The 14,613-nt window shown below is 37.0% G+C and overlaps 1 protein-coding gene across 6 annotated transcripts in view; it reads right to left on the bottom strand.

Annotated features, from left to right (window-relative positions):
• NRF1 (nuclear respiratory factor 1) overlaps positions 1-14,613 on the bottom strand; it is a 137,130-nt gene that overhangs the window by 89,359 nt on the left and 33,158 nt on the right. For 4 of the 6 annotated variants that reach the window (XM_035021091.1, XM_035021095.1, XM_035021094.1 and 1 more), the window contains exon 1: positions 4,208-5,064. In XM_035021091.1, the coding sequence (XP_034876982.1) occupies positions 4,208-4,430 (223 nt within the window). In that variant the 5' untranslated portion in view covers positions 4,431-5,064. Of the gene's footprint in view, positions 1-4,207; positions 5,065-14,613 lie in introns of those variants that run through there. The other 2 variants (XM_035021092.1, XM_035021093.1) reach the window with 2 other exon arrangements.

Raw genomic sequence — 14,613 nt, 5'->3', positions numbered from 1 at the left:
GAACTCAGGGGTAAGAATTCCTTAAATAAGACTCCAAAAGGGTAAACAGTAAGGTAAAGACTGATAAATTTCACAATAATATAAACTAAAACCTATATGGACAAAAGAAATAATAAAAAATTGAGGGAAGGAGTGGTCAACAAATTGGGAGAAGATACTAAATGCAATGTATATTATCAAGAAAAGAACAGTATTAAAAAATATATCAATAACTCTTACAATAAGAAAAAACAACAGGGACGCCTGGGTGGCTCAGTCGGTTAAGCGTCTGCCTTCGGCTCAGGTCATGATCCCAGGGTCCTGGGATCAAGTCCCGCATTGGGCTCCCTGCTCCACGGGGAGCCTGCTTCTCCCTCTGCCTCTGCCTCTCTCTCTCTCTCTCTCATGAATAAATAAATTAAAAAAAGAAAAAAGAAAAAACAACAAACCAACCCAATTGGACAAAAGCATAAAGAGGAAATATGCAAAAGAAGAAAAGCAATAGTCAATAAAAAGTCATTTCAATAGTCTGAAATGGCACTCTATCTTGTCTTCCTGCACTGGCTAAAATCTCTAGCTCAGAGATGAGCAAATTAAAAAGACAATGAGATACTATTTCATCAGACTGGCAAAAACAAAAAATGATTGACAATTCCAAATATGGTGAGGGCTGGAAGCAACAGGCACTCCAGCATGCTGTGTGGGGATGTAAATTGATATACTGATTTGGAAAGACATTTGGAATATTTAGTAAAGTTGAAAACGTGCCCATCTTTGCCCTCTCATTATCCTCCTGGATATATCCTTCAGCAGTGTTTTCAAACTTCAGGTTTCTGTTCTTTGGTGGTTCATGAGTAGCTTTTGTTTTTTAATAAAATGGAATAAAGTGAAAGACACTAGAACATATCAGTGGGTGTGTCATGGCAGAAGGGTAAGTATTACTCCATGAGAAATTGTTATTCCAGTTATATGTGCATTCATTTATCTCAGATCACAATGTAAAATGTATCACTATGGGAAATGTCAAGAGTCTGAAAACTGCCAAAAGAAACTCCCACAATTTGCACAAGAAAAGATAAAATAATTTTCATTTGCAGTTATTGTAATAGCAAAAACTTATAAATAGCCTAAGTGCTATACTAAGATATGTCATTTTCGGATAATGAATGGAATACCAAATAACACTTAAAATAAAAACATACTGCCACATTATCAACATGAATCAATCTCAAAAAAATAATACTGAATGAGATAAACAATGTTACAGAGAGATAGGATTAGAGTGTTATCATTTTTATAAAATTTAAAATATGCCAAACAATGCGAAGTATTGTTTACTGATACATACATATACAGCAGAAATAAAAGAAGTGCATGAGAATGATAAAGATCAAATTTAGAATAGTGATTACCTCAGTGGAGGGAGGGAAGAGAATAGGATTAGAAAAGCAGCAATCTCCTTCCCTTCCCTCTCCATTCACCTTATTTCCTCCAGAGTATTCAGTGCTTTTTGAAATTATTTTACTTTATTATTTGTACCCTTCTCCCCACCACTGGTCCGTAAGCTACATTAGGAGCAAGCTCTTTCCTGTCTTGTTCGTAGTATTTATATACAGTGATATCGAGCATACAGTAATTCCTCAATAATTGTTGAATTATTAAATGGTAAATCATTTCTACCAGCTGGGCCTCAGTTTCCATATCTGCCACGTGAAAATGTTAGATTAAAGTCCTTTCCTAATTTTAACACTATGACAGTGCAGTACAGTAATACAGCAAAACTATGTCTCAAAAGCATCTTCCTTCCTAGGAAAGCGGTTGACCTGCATTCATTATGTTAGGATGCCCTCTTCTGGGAAGTATAAATATTTCAAAAATATATTTTACAAACATCTCAAATGTGTTCTGCCACTGAGCCTTATTTTAAATTCACAATTCCAGAAGTACACAGTGGATTATAACTGAGAGTAATAAGGTTGTTTTTCATCACATTTGTCTTCTTTTCCTTAAATACAGCACATACTAAAAAAAGATGAAGTATTTTGGCCATTCTTGATAACTGATTTACTGTCCAACTTTCCCTAAATATCTTCTAAGATCAATGTTCCTTATACAATATTAAACCCATCCAGGCATGGTTTACATGGAGTCTTCCCCCATAGTGCTAAGTATACAATGTAAATAGCAAAGGGAATGGTACAAAATACAGCCCAGCTATAAGTCATTTAGTGGCCCAGAAAATCTCAAACCTTAAATTGGATTAAGATAATCCAGGATTGCTAGTGTCCTCAGGCATCTGGCAGAAGCAAACAAAAATCCTCTCTAGAGGACAATAATACTATTCTAGACCCCAAATTATTTCTAAAAATAAATTTCCAAACACACCATCCAGCATTCATTTAAATATAACCAATACATGAGGAGAAAAACCAACATAAACAAGAAATAGCACTAACAACATATAACAGAAAAAGACCCATAGGCACTTCAGAGAGTAGAATTACCAAATGTATTGTAAAATCATGATGCTTACTTCACTCCCAGAGATTTTAAAAACTTTTTTTTTCTATTACAATTGGAAACTATAATAGTACAAATTTGGGAGGGAAAAAACATACTAGAAATTCTAAAACAAAAAAAATGAAACTATTAACTATTACTAAAATTAGTACCTCAGTAGACAGATTTAAATCACCTCAGACACAGTTGGTGAGAAAAGTTAATAAACTGGAAGACAGTTTGAAGAAACTACATAGAGTGAAGCATAAAGAGACAAAATGATGATAACACAGAATAGAGGGTAAGAGACATAAAGGATTCAATGAGGAAAACTAACATATTTAATTGGAGTCACAGAAGGAAAAGATGGAATGGAGCAGAGGCAAAACTGAAGCAAAATCTAGTGACTAAGGGGCACCTGGGTGGCTCAGTGGGTCAAGCGTCTGCCTTCAGCTCAGGTCATGATCCCAGGGTCCTGGAATCGAGCCCCACATCAGGCTCCCTGATCTGCAGGGAGTCTGCTTCTCCTTCTCCCTCTGCCCCTCCCCCCTTCTTGTGCATGCTCTCGCTCTCTCAAATAAAAAATAAATAAAATCTTTAAAAAAAAAATCTAGTGACTAAGATTTTCCAGAATTGATGAAAGACATCAATCCACAGATTCAAGACGTTCAAAGAATCCTAAACAGAATAAATAGAAGTCCAAAGCCAGATGTATCACAAAAACTGAAGACAGAAAAACAAACAAAAAACTTAAGACAGAGAAAATCTTAATAACAGTTGGAGGAGGGACCTATGTGGGAGATAACTTTCAAAGGAGCAAATGTTAGAATGAAACAGCTGAATTCTGAAAAGCAAGGACAGAAACTAGTGGGAACGGTATCTTTGATACGAGGGGAAAAAAATAAGTGCCAACCTAAAATTCTATACCCAGTGAGAACATCCTTTGAGATTGAAAGTTAAATAAAAACATTCTCAGACAACGAAAAACTGAGAGACTTCCATGCTGAAGGAAATATTAAATGTTATCTTTACACAGAAGAAAAATTCTCAGAAGGCAAGCTGGATATAAAGGAAAAAATGAACAGTAAGTATAAAACAAAAATAATGTCTTATATGGCTTAAAATATACAAAGAATTAATACACAGAATAACAATAGCATATAGGTCAGAAGCAGGGGAATAAAATTCAAGTGTTCTAAGAAACTTGCATTATCCCTTAAAAGGACAAAAGTACCAATTACAGAAGGCTTTGAAATAAGTTAAGGATATATTATAATTTCTAGGGGGTACCACTAATAGTAAAAGTGTGTATAACTTCCAAACAAACAAGAAAAAAAATTAAAAACTTTTCAGTCCCTCTAAAACACAAAGGAAAAGTAAACACAGAGTAAGTGGGATGAAGAGAAAGCAAGCATATTGTAAACATGATAAATTTAAACCTAAATATACCAGTGGTTTCATTTACTGTAAATGGACTAAATGTTTTAGTAAGAAGTCAAAAGACTGTTAGAATGGATGAAAAAAACAAAACCAAAGTCATATCATTAATAGTATGCCATTCTAGATCTTAAGTCTCAGTAGAATACAGGCATAAGCTGTAAATGCAAGGCTTAAAAAATCAGGAAAATGTGATATATGTGAGAATGCCTGCATCCTAGGCCCTTGCAGATATGCACAATACCAGAGGTTAAGAAAAAAACTGAAGAGCTTCCGACCCAAACAGTATTACCTGCAGCAGCTAGATGGGCTGTTACCTCATCAGCCGCTGTGGAGTTGAGTATGTCTGAATCATCGTAAGAGGTGTCCTCAGGAGAAGAAGGTGAGTCTTCATCAGCACTCAGCATACTGTGCTCAGTGTAGGTGGCCACATGGACCTGCTGTACTTGTTGGGCAACTGCATGGGCTTCTATGGTAGCCATGTGTTCGGTTTGGGTCACTCCGTGCTCCTCCATGAAGATCTACTGTCAGAAGAAAAGGCAAAGAACAAAATTCAGTGTGTAGTGTAACACAATGCTTAAACGAAGCAATGTTCTCCTCAAGAGCAGAGGAAGCCTACGATTCCACTACATACCTCACCACACCAAGTCACAGGAAACGGATAGCACCATTCAAGTATGATCCAAAAATAGAAGAACATTTTCCTTACGTAAAACCATTTTGATAGGAATTCACTGTGCTCATTTTATATGTCAGGCCACAAGACAATAAATACCCTTCATATTACATATAACAATAAAAAAGATACTTTAAAGATCTCAGTGATGTGCATTTGACATCGTAGACATGAAAACTCTTAGTAAGTAATGAAATAGATAACATTTTCTTTGTATGTCACAGACAATTGGAAGTTAAGCTTTATTTTTTCCAAAACTACAATCACTTAAATTGGTTTTTCTGCTTATAAAACTGTGCCTCTTATAAATCCTGATATGATGCATATGATGCAGTAACTTGTAAAGTGGTAAGATAAAGGTCTGCTCTTCTACTGCACTTATAATCTATCCCCTCATCCCCCTCAACCTACAGAAGTGTGTTATCCTTAAAAAAATTTTTTGAAGCATACATACATACAATTAAAAAAAAAAAACAGGTTCATATGCAGGGCGCCTGGGTGGCTCAGTTGGTTAAGCATCTGCTTTCAGCTTGGGTCACAATCTCAGGGTCCTGGGATAGAGCCTCACATCAGGCTCCCAGCTCAGCGCAGAGTCTGCTTCTCCCTTTCCCTCTGCCCCTCACCCTTCCCATTCTTTCTCTTTCTCTCTCTCTCTCTCATAATAGAACTTCTTAAAAAAAAAAACAAACAGGTTAACATATTATTTTATAATTTGTTTTTTCATATTATAATCTATCTAGACATTTTGACATGTAAAAACATACAGATCTTCCTAAACAGCTGCAGTATTCTTCATTGTATGGATGTCCTGTAATTATGTGACCATTCACCCACTGATACATAGCAAGGTTGCTTTCAAATTTTTGCTATTATAAACATCAGTGCAATGAATATCCTTGTATATAAAATTTTGCATATAATATTTAATAAACTCAATAAAATGAAAATACTACCATATGATCCAGCAATTATACCTAGAAGAACTGAAAGCAGGGTCTCAAAGGGCTACTTGTACACCCATGTTCATAGCAGAATTATTCACAATAGCCAGAAAGGTGGAAGCAACCCAACTATCCACTAATGGATAAACGGGTAAACAAAATGTGGATATATCTATAATAGAATAGTATTCAGCCTTTAAAAAGAAGGAATACAGGGGCACTTGGGTGGCTCAGATGGTTAAGGGTCTGCCCCAGGTCATGATCCCAGGGGATCAAGCTCCACATCAGGCTCCCTGCTATAAGCCTGCCCCTCCCTCTCCCTCTCTCAAATAAATAAATAAAATCTAAAAAAAAAAATTAATATAAACTTAGAAGAGAAGAACTTACTTGACCCAATTTTTAAAAATCTATAAAAAAATTGGGGCACCTGGGTGGCTCAGTTGGTTAAGCATCTGACTCTTGGTTTCAGCTCAGGCTGTGATCTCAGGGTCATGAGATCAAGCCCTGTGGCAGGCTCCACGCTCAGCAGGGAGTCTGCTTGAGATTCCCTCCCTCTGCCCCTCCCTGCACTCATGCTCCCTCTCTCCTTTCTCTCTCTCTAAAATTAAGAAAAAAAATCAATAAAAAATCTACACCTAGCATCATATTTAACGCCAAGAAACTAGAAGCTTTCCTGCTAAGTCAGGAATAAGGCAACTCCTTTTCCACTCCTTTTCAACATTGTACTAGAAGTCCTAGCTAGTCCAGTAAGACAAGAAAAGGAAATAAAAGGTATACTGATTGGGAAGGAAAAATAAAACAAAAACCCTGTGTTTGTTCAAGATGACATGATTGTCTGTCTATATAGGAAATCCAAAAAATTCAAAAAACCTCCTGAAACTAATAAGTGATTATAGCAATGTTGCAGGATACAAAGTTCATATACAAAAGTCAATTGCTTTATAGCAGCAAACAGAATTTGAATTTAAAACACAATGCCATTTCCATTAGCAAGCAAAAAACTAGAATACTTAAGTATAAATCTAACAAAATATAGACAAGATCTATATAAGGAAAATTACAAAACTCTGATGAAGGAAATCAAAGAAGAACTAAATAATAGTAACAAGATTCATGTTCATGAATAGGAAGACTCAATATTGTCAAGATATTCTAACTTGATCCATAGATTCAATGTAATCCCAACTGAAATCCCAGCAAGTTATTTTATGGCAATCAACAAACTGATTTTAAAGTTTATATGGAGAGGCAAAAGACCCAGAATAGTCAACACAACACTGAAGGAGAATAACAAAGCTGGAAGATTGATACTACTCTACTTCCAGACTTACTATAAAGCTATAGTAATCAAGGCAGTGTGGTACTGGTGAAAGAACACACAGATCAATGGAACAGAACAGAGATCAAAAATAGATCCCCATAAATGCAGTCAACTGATCTTTGCTAGCACCACTGGACATCACATACCAAAAATGAATCTAGACGGACTTTACACACTTCCAAAAGTTAACTCAAAATGGATCACAGGCCTAAATGTAAAATTCAAAACTATAAAACTCCCAGAAGAGAACACTGGAGAAAATTTAGATGACCTTTGCTATGGTGATAACTTTTTAGAGACATCAAATGCCTGATCTATGAAAGAAATAACTGAGAAGCTGGACATCTTTAAAAACTTCTGCTCTGTGAAAGATACTCTCAGGGTGCCTGGCTGGCTCAGTTGGCTAGGTGTCTGACTTCGGCTCAGGTCATGATCTCGGGGTCCTGGGATTATTGTAAAACTCTCCCTTTCCTTCTTTGAAATCTTCTAAAATCCTTGGTTTCTCTGAGTGATTGCTTTCTTTCCCCCTGGATCCCTACCCCCTCCCCTCAACCACCCCAGAGTTCAACTGCTTTAAGCCCCATTCTGTTGTCTTTGTTCTTCAGGCAAACTGGTTCTTTGTAAATGACCAAATTTTCACCTTTTGGAGGCTCCTGATTTCTATTTTATATTCTTGTGCTGTTTCCAATTTTTTTTCTTTTAACTTTTAATTCTCCCTTGTCATTCTCACACCACTATACATTATCACAACTCATCCTTCTAACTCTGATTTTTAACTTTGGGACTATTCAGTTATCTCAGGGAGTATTCTGTATTTCAAAATAAAATTCACTTTAATTACAAAATAAAACAACCGCATGATGCCTCAAATCCAAAAAGATTTGGAATCACTCAGCTATCATTTGACTCCCCAACCCCTTTTCCACACTTTCTCTTCTGCTTCAGATCATCTCCCCAGCCCTGTATCTCTGTGTGGCGTAACATGACACTACAGTTTCTTCAAATGGAGCTTTGGAAGATGTACCTCGTAAAATAGTATTATTTAAAAGAGGAAAAAATAAAGAAAACACGACAAAACATTAACATTTGGGAAATGTGGGTAATGAGAGTTCTTTATACTATTTTTGTAACTTTTCTAGAACTCTAAAATTATATCAAAATAAATTTTTTCTTTCTTTTCTTTTTTTTTTTAAAGAAAGGTATCTGGTAAGGTTTCTTCCATATCCTAGGTTTGGTGTATTTCAGAATATTCAAGGGACTATATCTTACCCCCCAGATTTGTACATATCTAAAATGCAATTTTAACACACTCTTTAAGTTGCACAATTAAACACAATATATGAGAGGAAAACACCATGAAAATACTGTTTTTCCATCCATTTCACTGTTCTTCTAGTGTAAGAGACAAACTACTTAGGGCATTTTAAAATTCTGGGTACTCCAAAATTGTTTTTAAATGATTTGGGATTAGATGGCATCTAACTGCTTTTCAAAGGGATCTGTCCGCTATGCACTTGGTGTAATGGATTTCCATTCTTTCCTGCAGAATGCGGTTCGCGGCAGAAATCAATAGGGCTGTCTGTTTCACAGGCCTGTCATTTGTGCCCAGTGCCTCATCATCTTTTTCTACCTCTCTCCCCATCCCACCCTGCAACCTCTCTAACTACTTTTACTCAGCACTCTGTAAAAAGCAAAGGCAAAGGTATTTCAGACTTCTTTGAACCAGTGGGATACTTAATAAATGATGCTTTCAATGTTTTCATAACATAATACATAAAATAGGTTGTTTAAAGCCAGATACGGCTGGCATACACATATTGCTGGAGATCTTCATAACCACCCGCCACTAATTTCTAGTAGAGCATTTTAGCTTTCATCCATGGGCAGTCAGATTCTGTGGAGAGCAAAACTGGTAGAAACTGCTAATAAATGAAAACATATTAGATAGTAACAATTTTTATTTTTTTATTTTTATTTTTATTTTTTTTTAAAGATTTTATTTATTTATTTGACAAAGAGAGACACAGAGAGAGAGGGAACACAAGCAGGGGGAGTGGGAGAGGGAGAGGGAGAAGCAGGCTCCCGGCAGAGCAGAGAGCCCGACGCGGGGCTCGATCCCAGGACCCTGGGATCATGACCTGAGCCGAAGGCAGATGCTTAACGACTGAGTCACCCAGGCGCCCCAGATAGTAACAATTTTTAAAAACAGCACAGACTATTACCAGATATCCAGGATGCCTGGGACAAGTTACTTAATCTCTAAGTCTCAATTTCAACATTTGTTTTTAAATGAAAAGAAAATGATAGTACCTGTGCTCAAAGGATATAAGGATTAAATGAGATCATCCAGATAAAGTGAGAAACACAATGCCTGGCACATAAATGCTCAATATTAATTATGATGATGATGATGCCAGAATTCCTATGTCTTTATGGTCCTATCCTTCTTGACTCACTACCTGACTAGTCTTGCAAGGACTGGGCCTCAATTTCTTCATCTTTAAATTAGGCAACCAGCTCTAAGAATATGGTTTTCTTAACTGTGTGCAAAAGGTTTTGAGCCAGGCATCTAAAAAGCCCTTCCTTTATTTTATTATATTAACTCTGGCAACTGAGATACTGTTCTCCTGGACATAAAATAAGGAGACTATAGAGCACTCACAACTCTAGCATAATTTTGTGATAGTGCACAAATGGAGAGCCAGCAGATGGACCCAAATGTGACCCCTCCGAAGAGATGTGAGAAGCAAGGTGAAAGCAACCTGTCACTCTAAATACCAATCCAAATGAAAAGGCATGCCTGGAGCCAGTGATGTTCAGCAGATCAGTCAACACTCCATTCAAGAAATTCACTCCCCAAAACAGTAACATAGCATTTAATAAGTTTACTAAAACCTCTTTCTTAGCCTGGATCATCACGGGGAGGGGGAAGGGGGGCACAACATGTGCTTTATGTATAGATTCGTCTTTATTATATAAACTATCATGGCTTGGGGAGGGGCGGTTTGGTACAGAGGAGTTCCTGCTCTTGCCATTCTGGGCCAGTAAGGGCAGGAATGAAAGGTAATGAAGAGGGCACAAAACAGGGATTTGCCTATCTCCCAGCACCCTGGTAGCTGTAGTCAATAATTCCTAGGAAGCTACTGGAATTTGGATGACATGTCCAACAGAGTTCAATGTAATCTAATCCACACATAATGGATAAGATTAAGTGTACAGTATTTTAAAAATCAAAGTAGGAAGGGCAGGCTGGGAAATCTAATCAAGGTATAAATAAATGTAAAGGCAAGCACTAGACTAATCAATAGCATTATCATATCAAAAGAAAAACTGCAAGAACCGCCTAAAAGAAAGTCTCAGAGCAAGACTGTGTCTACTGTCCAAACCAGGGACAGGAAAACCAAGAGGTTCAACTATATTCCCGGACAAGTCCAGAATCGAAACTTCATAACTAGGATAGAAATTTCACTCAACAGAAGAGCCTTTCTCAAAAAAGCCTGAAGTTAACAACAGGATTTGATTCTTGGAGGAATGCAGAGTAATGGATTAAAATCTCAACACAACAGGAAGAAAAAAACTGCACAAGAAAGTCAAGGTGAAAATAGAAGCAAGGGTAAAATGTAGCTTAATTCTGAGTAATAAATGGAGCTTAAGACAAGAAGAATCCATTTGACCGTCCTAGGAATATTCTCTTTCAAATAGCCCACAGGTGATATTGGACTTGGAAAAAAATATCCTCCCACACCACTAGGCTCTCCAAAGGAAAAATAAATAAATAAGTAAAGCCACAGTCATGTAGGCAGTTTATTGTTTTCCATAAAACAGAAAATTTAACACAGGTAAAAATACAGGAAATTAAATATAGTACAAAATAGAATGTAAAGGTTATGAACCTCGACAAGGTGAAAACACAGATAAAGCGGAGACATGAGGTAGGAGAAGGGGTGGGGGAGTGGAGGAATGGCCAGGAGCATTGACATCCTATCTTCACCGCAGTGAGGGAGTCAGGAGATGCTATCAAGAGCTGAAGGAAGAACTCAGTAGGACAATGTACCCATCAAAAACAGAGCAGAATGGAGAAAATGCTGTAAAAAATGCCCATGTTTGATAAATTATTATCCAGAGTTATGGAGGAATTATTGCTTAATACCATAAACAAAATAAACTATAAACAAAAACAGTTAACTGTCTCTGAAAAGTAGGACTGGGGTAGGGAAGAGTGTGACAAAGGCCACTGATTTTTATTATAAATCCTTCTACTTGATTTTTTATCATATGAGTGTATACTTTGACTTCTACCAAAATAGACTTCAAAAACAAAGATCAATATTGCCTTCCAAATTGAGCCTTTGAAATATTTAAGTGACGTACTAGAGCAAACTGTCACTAGAAAAATCAAATTCCTATCTTATGCTAAGAATCAAGAGAACAGCACAGTTCAAGTTTAGAAATCATCTTGCCTTGCGTAAGACTAACTTCCTCATTTGGAGCATGAAAGTAACAAAATTTTTTATGACTGCATGTATGTATTGCATGTATTTTTTGTATGTATTTGTATTTTTCATTCTGATATGCTGATAAAATTTGTAAATATTCATTAATATTAATAACAGCCCAAGAATCCAGTTAATAATAGTGCTTTTATAGAATATGTGAGAAAAACAAGCTTTACCACACAACGTCACAATGATTTAAGGATTTAAGTAAATGGGAAAACAATACAGTAAGCTCATTGAAGGCGAGGCTTGGTTCCATCAAGTCTTTATGAATAGTAGCTATTATAATTTGCTCTTTAATAAATGTTTGGGAGTAACTGGTTTGCATATTTTAATTACTAAAGCTAAATCCAAGCATTACAGTTTCTGTAATTTCCCTATAAGGTTGCCCTGGCTATTCATCTCTTGTCTCTCACTTCCAAGAGCTCTCTTCTATACTTATTCTGAAGTGCTCTCGACCCAGCTCTGGGCTGGGTCAGTCAACCTTTACCAGATTTGCCTGCCAGTTTCCTGTTAGGTTTTACTGAAGGGAGGCAACAGCATAAACTGAGAAGAGAGAGGGAGAAGAATTTCCTTGCTATTCTCATTCCTATCGATGTTGCTCCAGCAAAGAGGCCAACCCCTTCTCCCAACTCCAGCTGTGCCCCTTCTTCTCTGGTGGTGGAGCACCAGCTGCCTGGTATCCCACTCAGAGATCCAGTTACCAGCTGTGTGGGGGCCCCTCTGAGCTCCTAGAGTCTTCTCTTCTGTTGCCCCAGCCCTAGCGGTGGTGGCTGCTTCCCATAATTATTAGTATCTGGATTACCTCGGTGTCTGCTTTTTGCTCCTTCAGTCTTCCAACATCCATGTAACCCATTCCCAGAATGAAATCCTCTGAAATATCTCCTATGGTTTACTAGGCCTTCATTGATACAAAGGGAAGAAAATATGTACCCTTATCAGAAATAATTCATAGGGTCCTGGTAAGAAGCAAAACTTTATATTGACTTGTACAAGTCAAGATAATAAAATGTACTGATATTTTATACTGTCAATAAAGTAGATTCTAAGGGCATTTTTTGGTAAGTCCACCACTAGGGTTCCTATTTCCATACACTGATAAGAAGTTGAATTCAAAATCTTGAGTCTGATGAATCATTAAAAAAAGGCTGGGTTAGAGATTATAATATGAACCATGAAGATGAAATGGGACCCTTACAAGTAAGAAGAGGGTATAGACAGAAAGGGAGGTAGGAGATATAAATACAAACCTTTATCTGTTTGAGTGTATCCTACCTACTTTTTTTTTTTTTTAAGTAAGCTCTATGCCCAATGTGGGGCTTGAACTCAGGACCCTGAGATCAAGAGGCGCATGCTCTACGGACTAAGCCAGCCAGGTGCCCCTATCTTACTTATCCTTTAAGATACTTAATAAGTCTAACATTCCAGAAACCTTAGAATCAACATCACAGTAATACAATAAATGTCTTTTTATGGGATTAATAGTGACAGTCACAAAAAGATTTGTCATATTATTCCATTAATAGACTAGTTCAGGTGTTTGGACCAATCAAAGAAAATACAGTAGCAACGGCAGTTTTGACCCTCATCCACCACTCTAAGTTCTTGACAGACTACATAGGTCTATGCATATCTACTGAAAATCAGCAGTGGGTACTAAGTATAATCTCCAGTGTGGCTTGTAGCAATTTAGAGTTATTATTTTTTCTTTAAAAAAGTAGGCTCCATGCCCAACATGGGTCTTAAACTCATGACCCTGAGATCAAGAATCACAGGCTCTAGTGACTGAGCCATCCAGGCGCCCCTATTTTTTCTTATTATATAACTGGACACAAAGTGCACAAAGGTACGCAAAGTCTCTTCTCCATTCCACCTCATACTTGCTTTAAGGCTTCACCTCACTTCTACAAGCAAGGTGGTTAAGAGTGCAGAGTCTGAAGCTTAAGTATTATTGGATTCATGTCTTTGCCCTGCCATTCACTAGCACCTTAGAGAAGTTTCACTTGACTTCTATGCCTTAGTTTCATTATCTCTCAAATGGGGAAAATAATAGAACCTAGTTAATAAAATTACTGAGGACCAAATGAGTAAATATGTACAAGAGCTTAAAATGGGACATGGAATATAATAAGTACTCCATAATTGTTACCTATTATTATCATTATTAATTCCACACAGAAATATAAGCAAAGCATAGAAATGTCAAAAGGCAAGTTACAGGATTTATTTTATTATTTTTTTGTTGAGTTTTGTTTGTTTGTTTGTCTGTTTAGGTAGGCTCCACACACAGCATGGAGCCCAACACAGGGCTTCAAGTCATGACCTTGAGATCAAGATCTGAGCAGAGATCAAGAGTCAGATGGTTAACCTACTGAGCCACCCAGTGGTCCCCATGATTTATTTTTATGTTGGGAGAAAAACTGCTTATAGATCACAAACTAAAAGGTTTTGGCCAAGTGCACGTGGCTGGCTCAATTGGCGGAACACTCCTGATCTTGGGGTTGTGGGTTCGAGCTCCACATTGGTATAGAGATCACTTAAAAATAAAATCTGTAAAAAAAATAGTGTTTGGCCATATAAGGAAGGACCTCTATCCGAGAGTAGTTCTTGATCTTTTTTGGATTATGGATCCTTTTGAGGATGTGTGAAAACTACAGAACTCCTCCCTAGAAAAATGCATATAAACACAAGATTTTCCAAAATATTTCAAAGTTCTTGGACTCAAATCACAAATAGGTTATTTCATGATAATATAGCTAGACCAAAGCTGAAACACTAGAGGGTGCCACAACCAAAGAAAAATGTAAAGAAAGCACAGGGAATTTCAGGTTGCTTAAAATTCTTCAACTGGAATATCCTTCCATAGGAAAGAATTAGGTGAATCTACTTCACCAAATGCTTTAAAATACATGAATTCTTCTATAGGTTGTAGATGAGCACTGTCCAGTAGAAATTTCTGCAATGGAAATGTTCTAAATTTGCACTGTCCAAAACACTAGGTGCTAACCACATGTGGCTACTGACCACATGAAAATGTTCTAAGGCATTAAAATTTAAATTTTATTTAGTTTTAACTGATTTTAACTTAACCACATGTGGCTGTGGCTACCACACTGAATTGTGCAGCTCTACATTTTTCTTCCCCCAGATTATTTATTTATTTATTTAGAGCACGCACACAAGCAGGGGGAGGGGCAGAGGGAGAGAGAATCTCAAGCACACTCCCCACTGAGCAAGGAGCCCGACACAGGGCTCTATCTCACG

Source organism: Mirounga leonina, unplaced genomic scaffold (assembly GCF_011800145.1).
Source record: "Mirounga leonina isolate KUSES-001 unplaced genomic scaffold, KU_Mleo_1.0 Mir_174, whole genome shotgun sequence".
NCBI lineage: Eukaryota > Metazoa > Chordata > Mammalia > Carnivora > Phocidae > Mirounga > Mirounga leonina.
The sequence above is the reverse complement of the archived record's forward strand: the minus strand, read 5'-3'. Positions and strand labels throughout refer to the sequence as shown.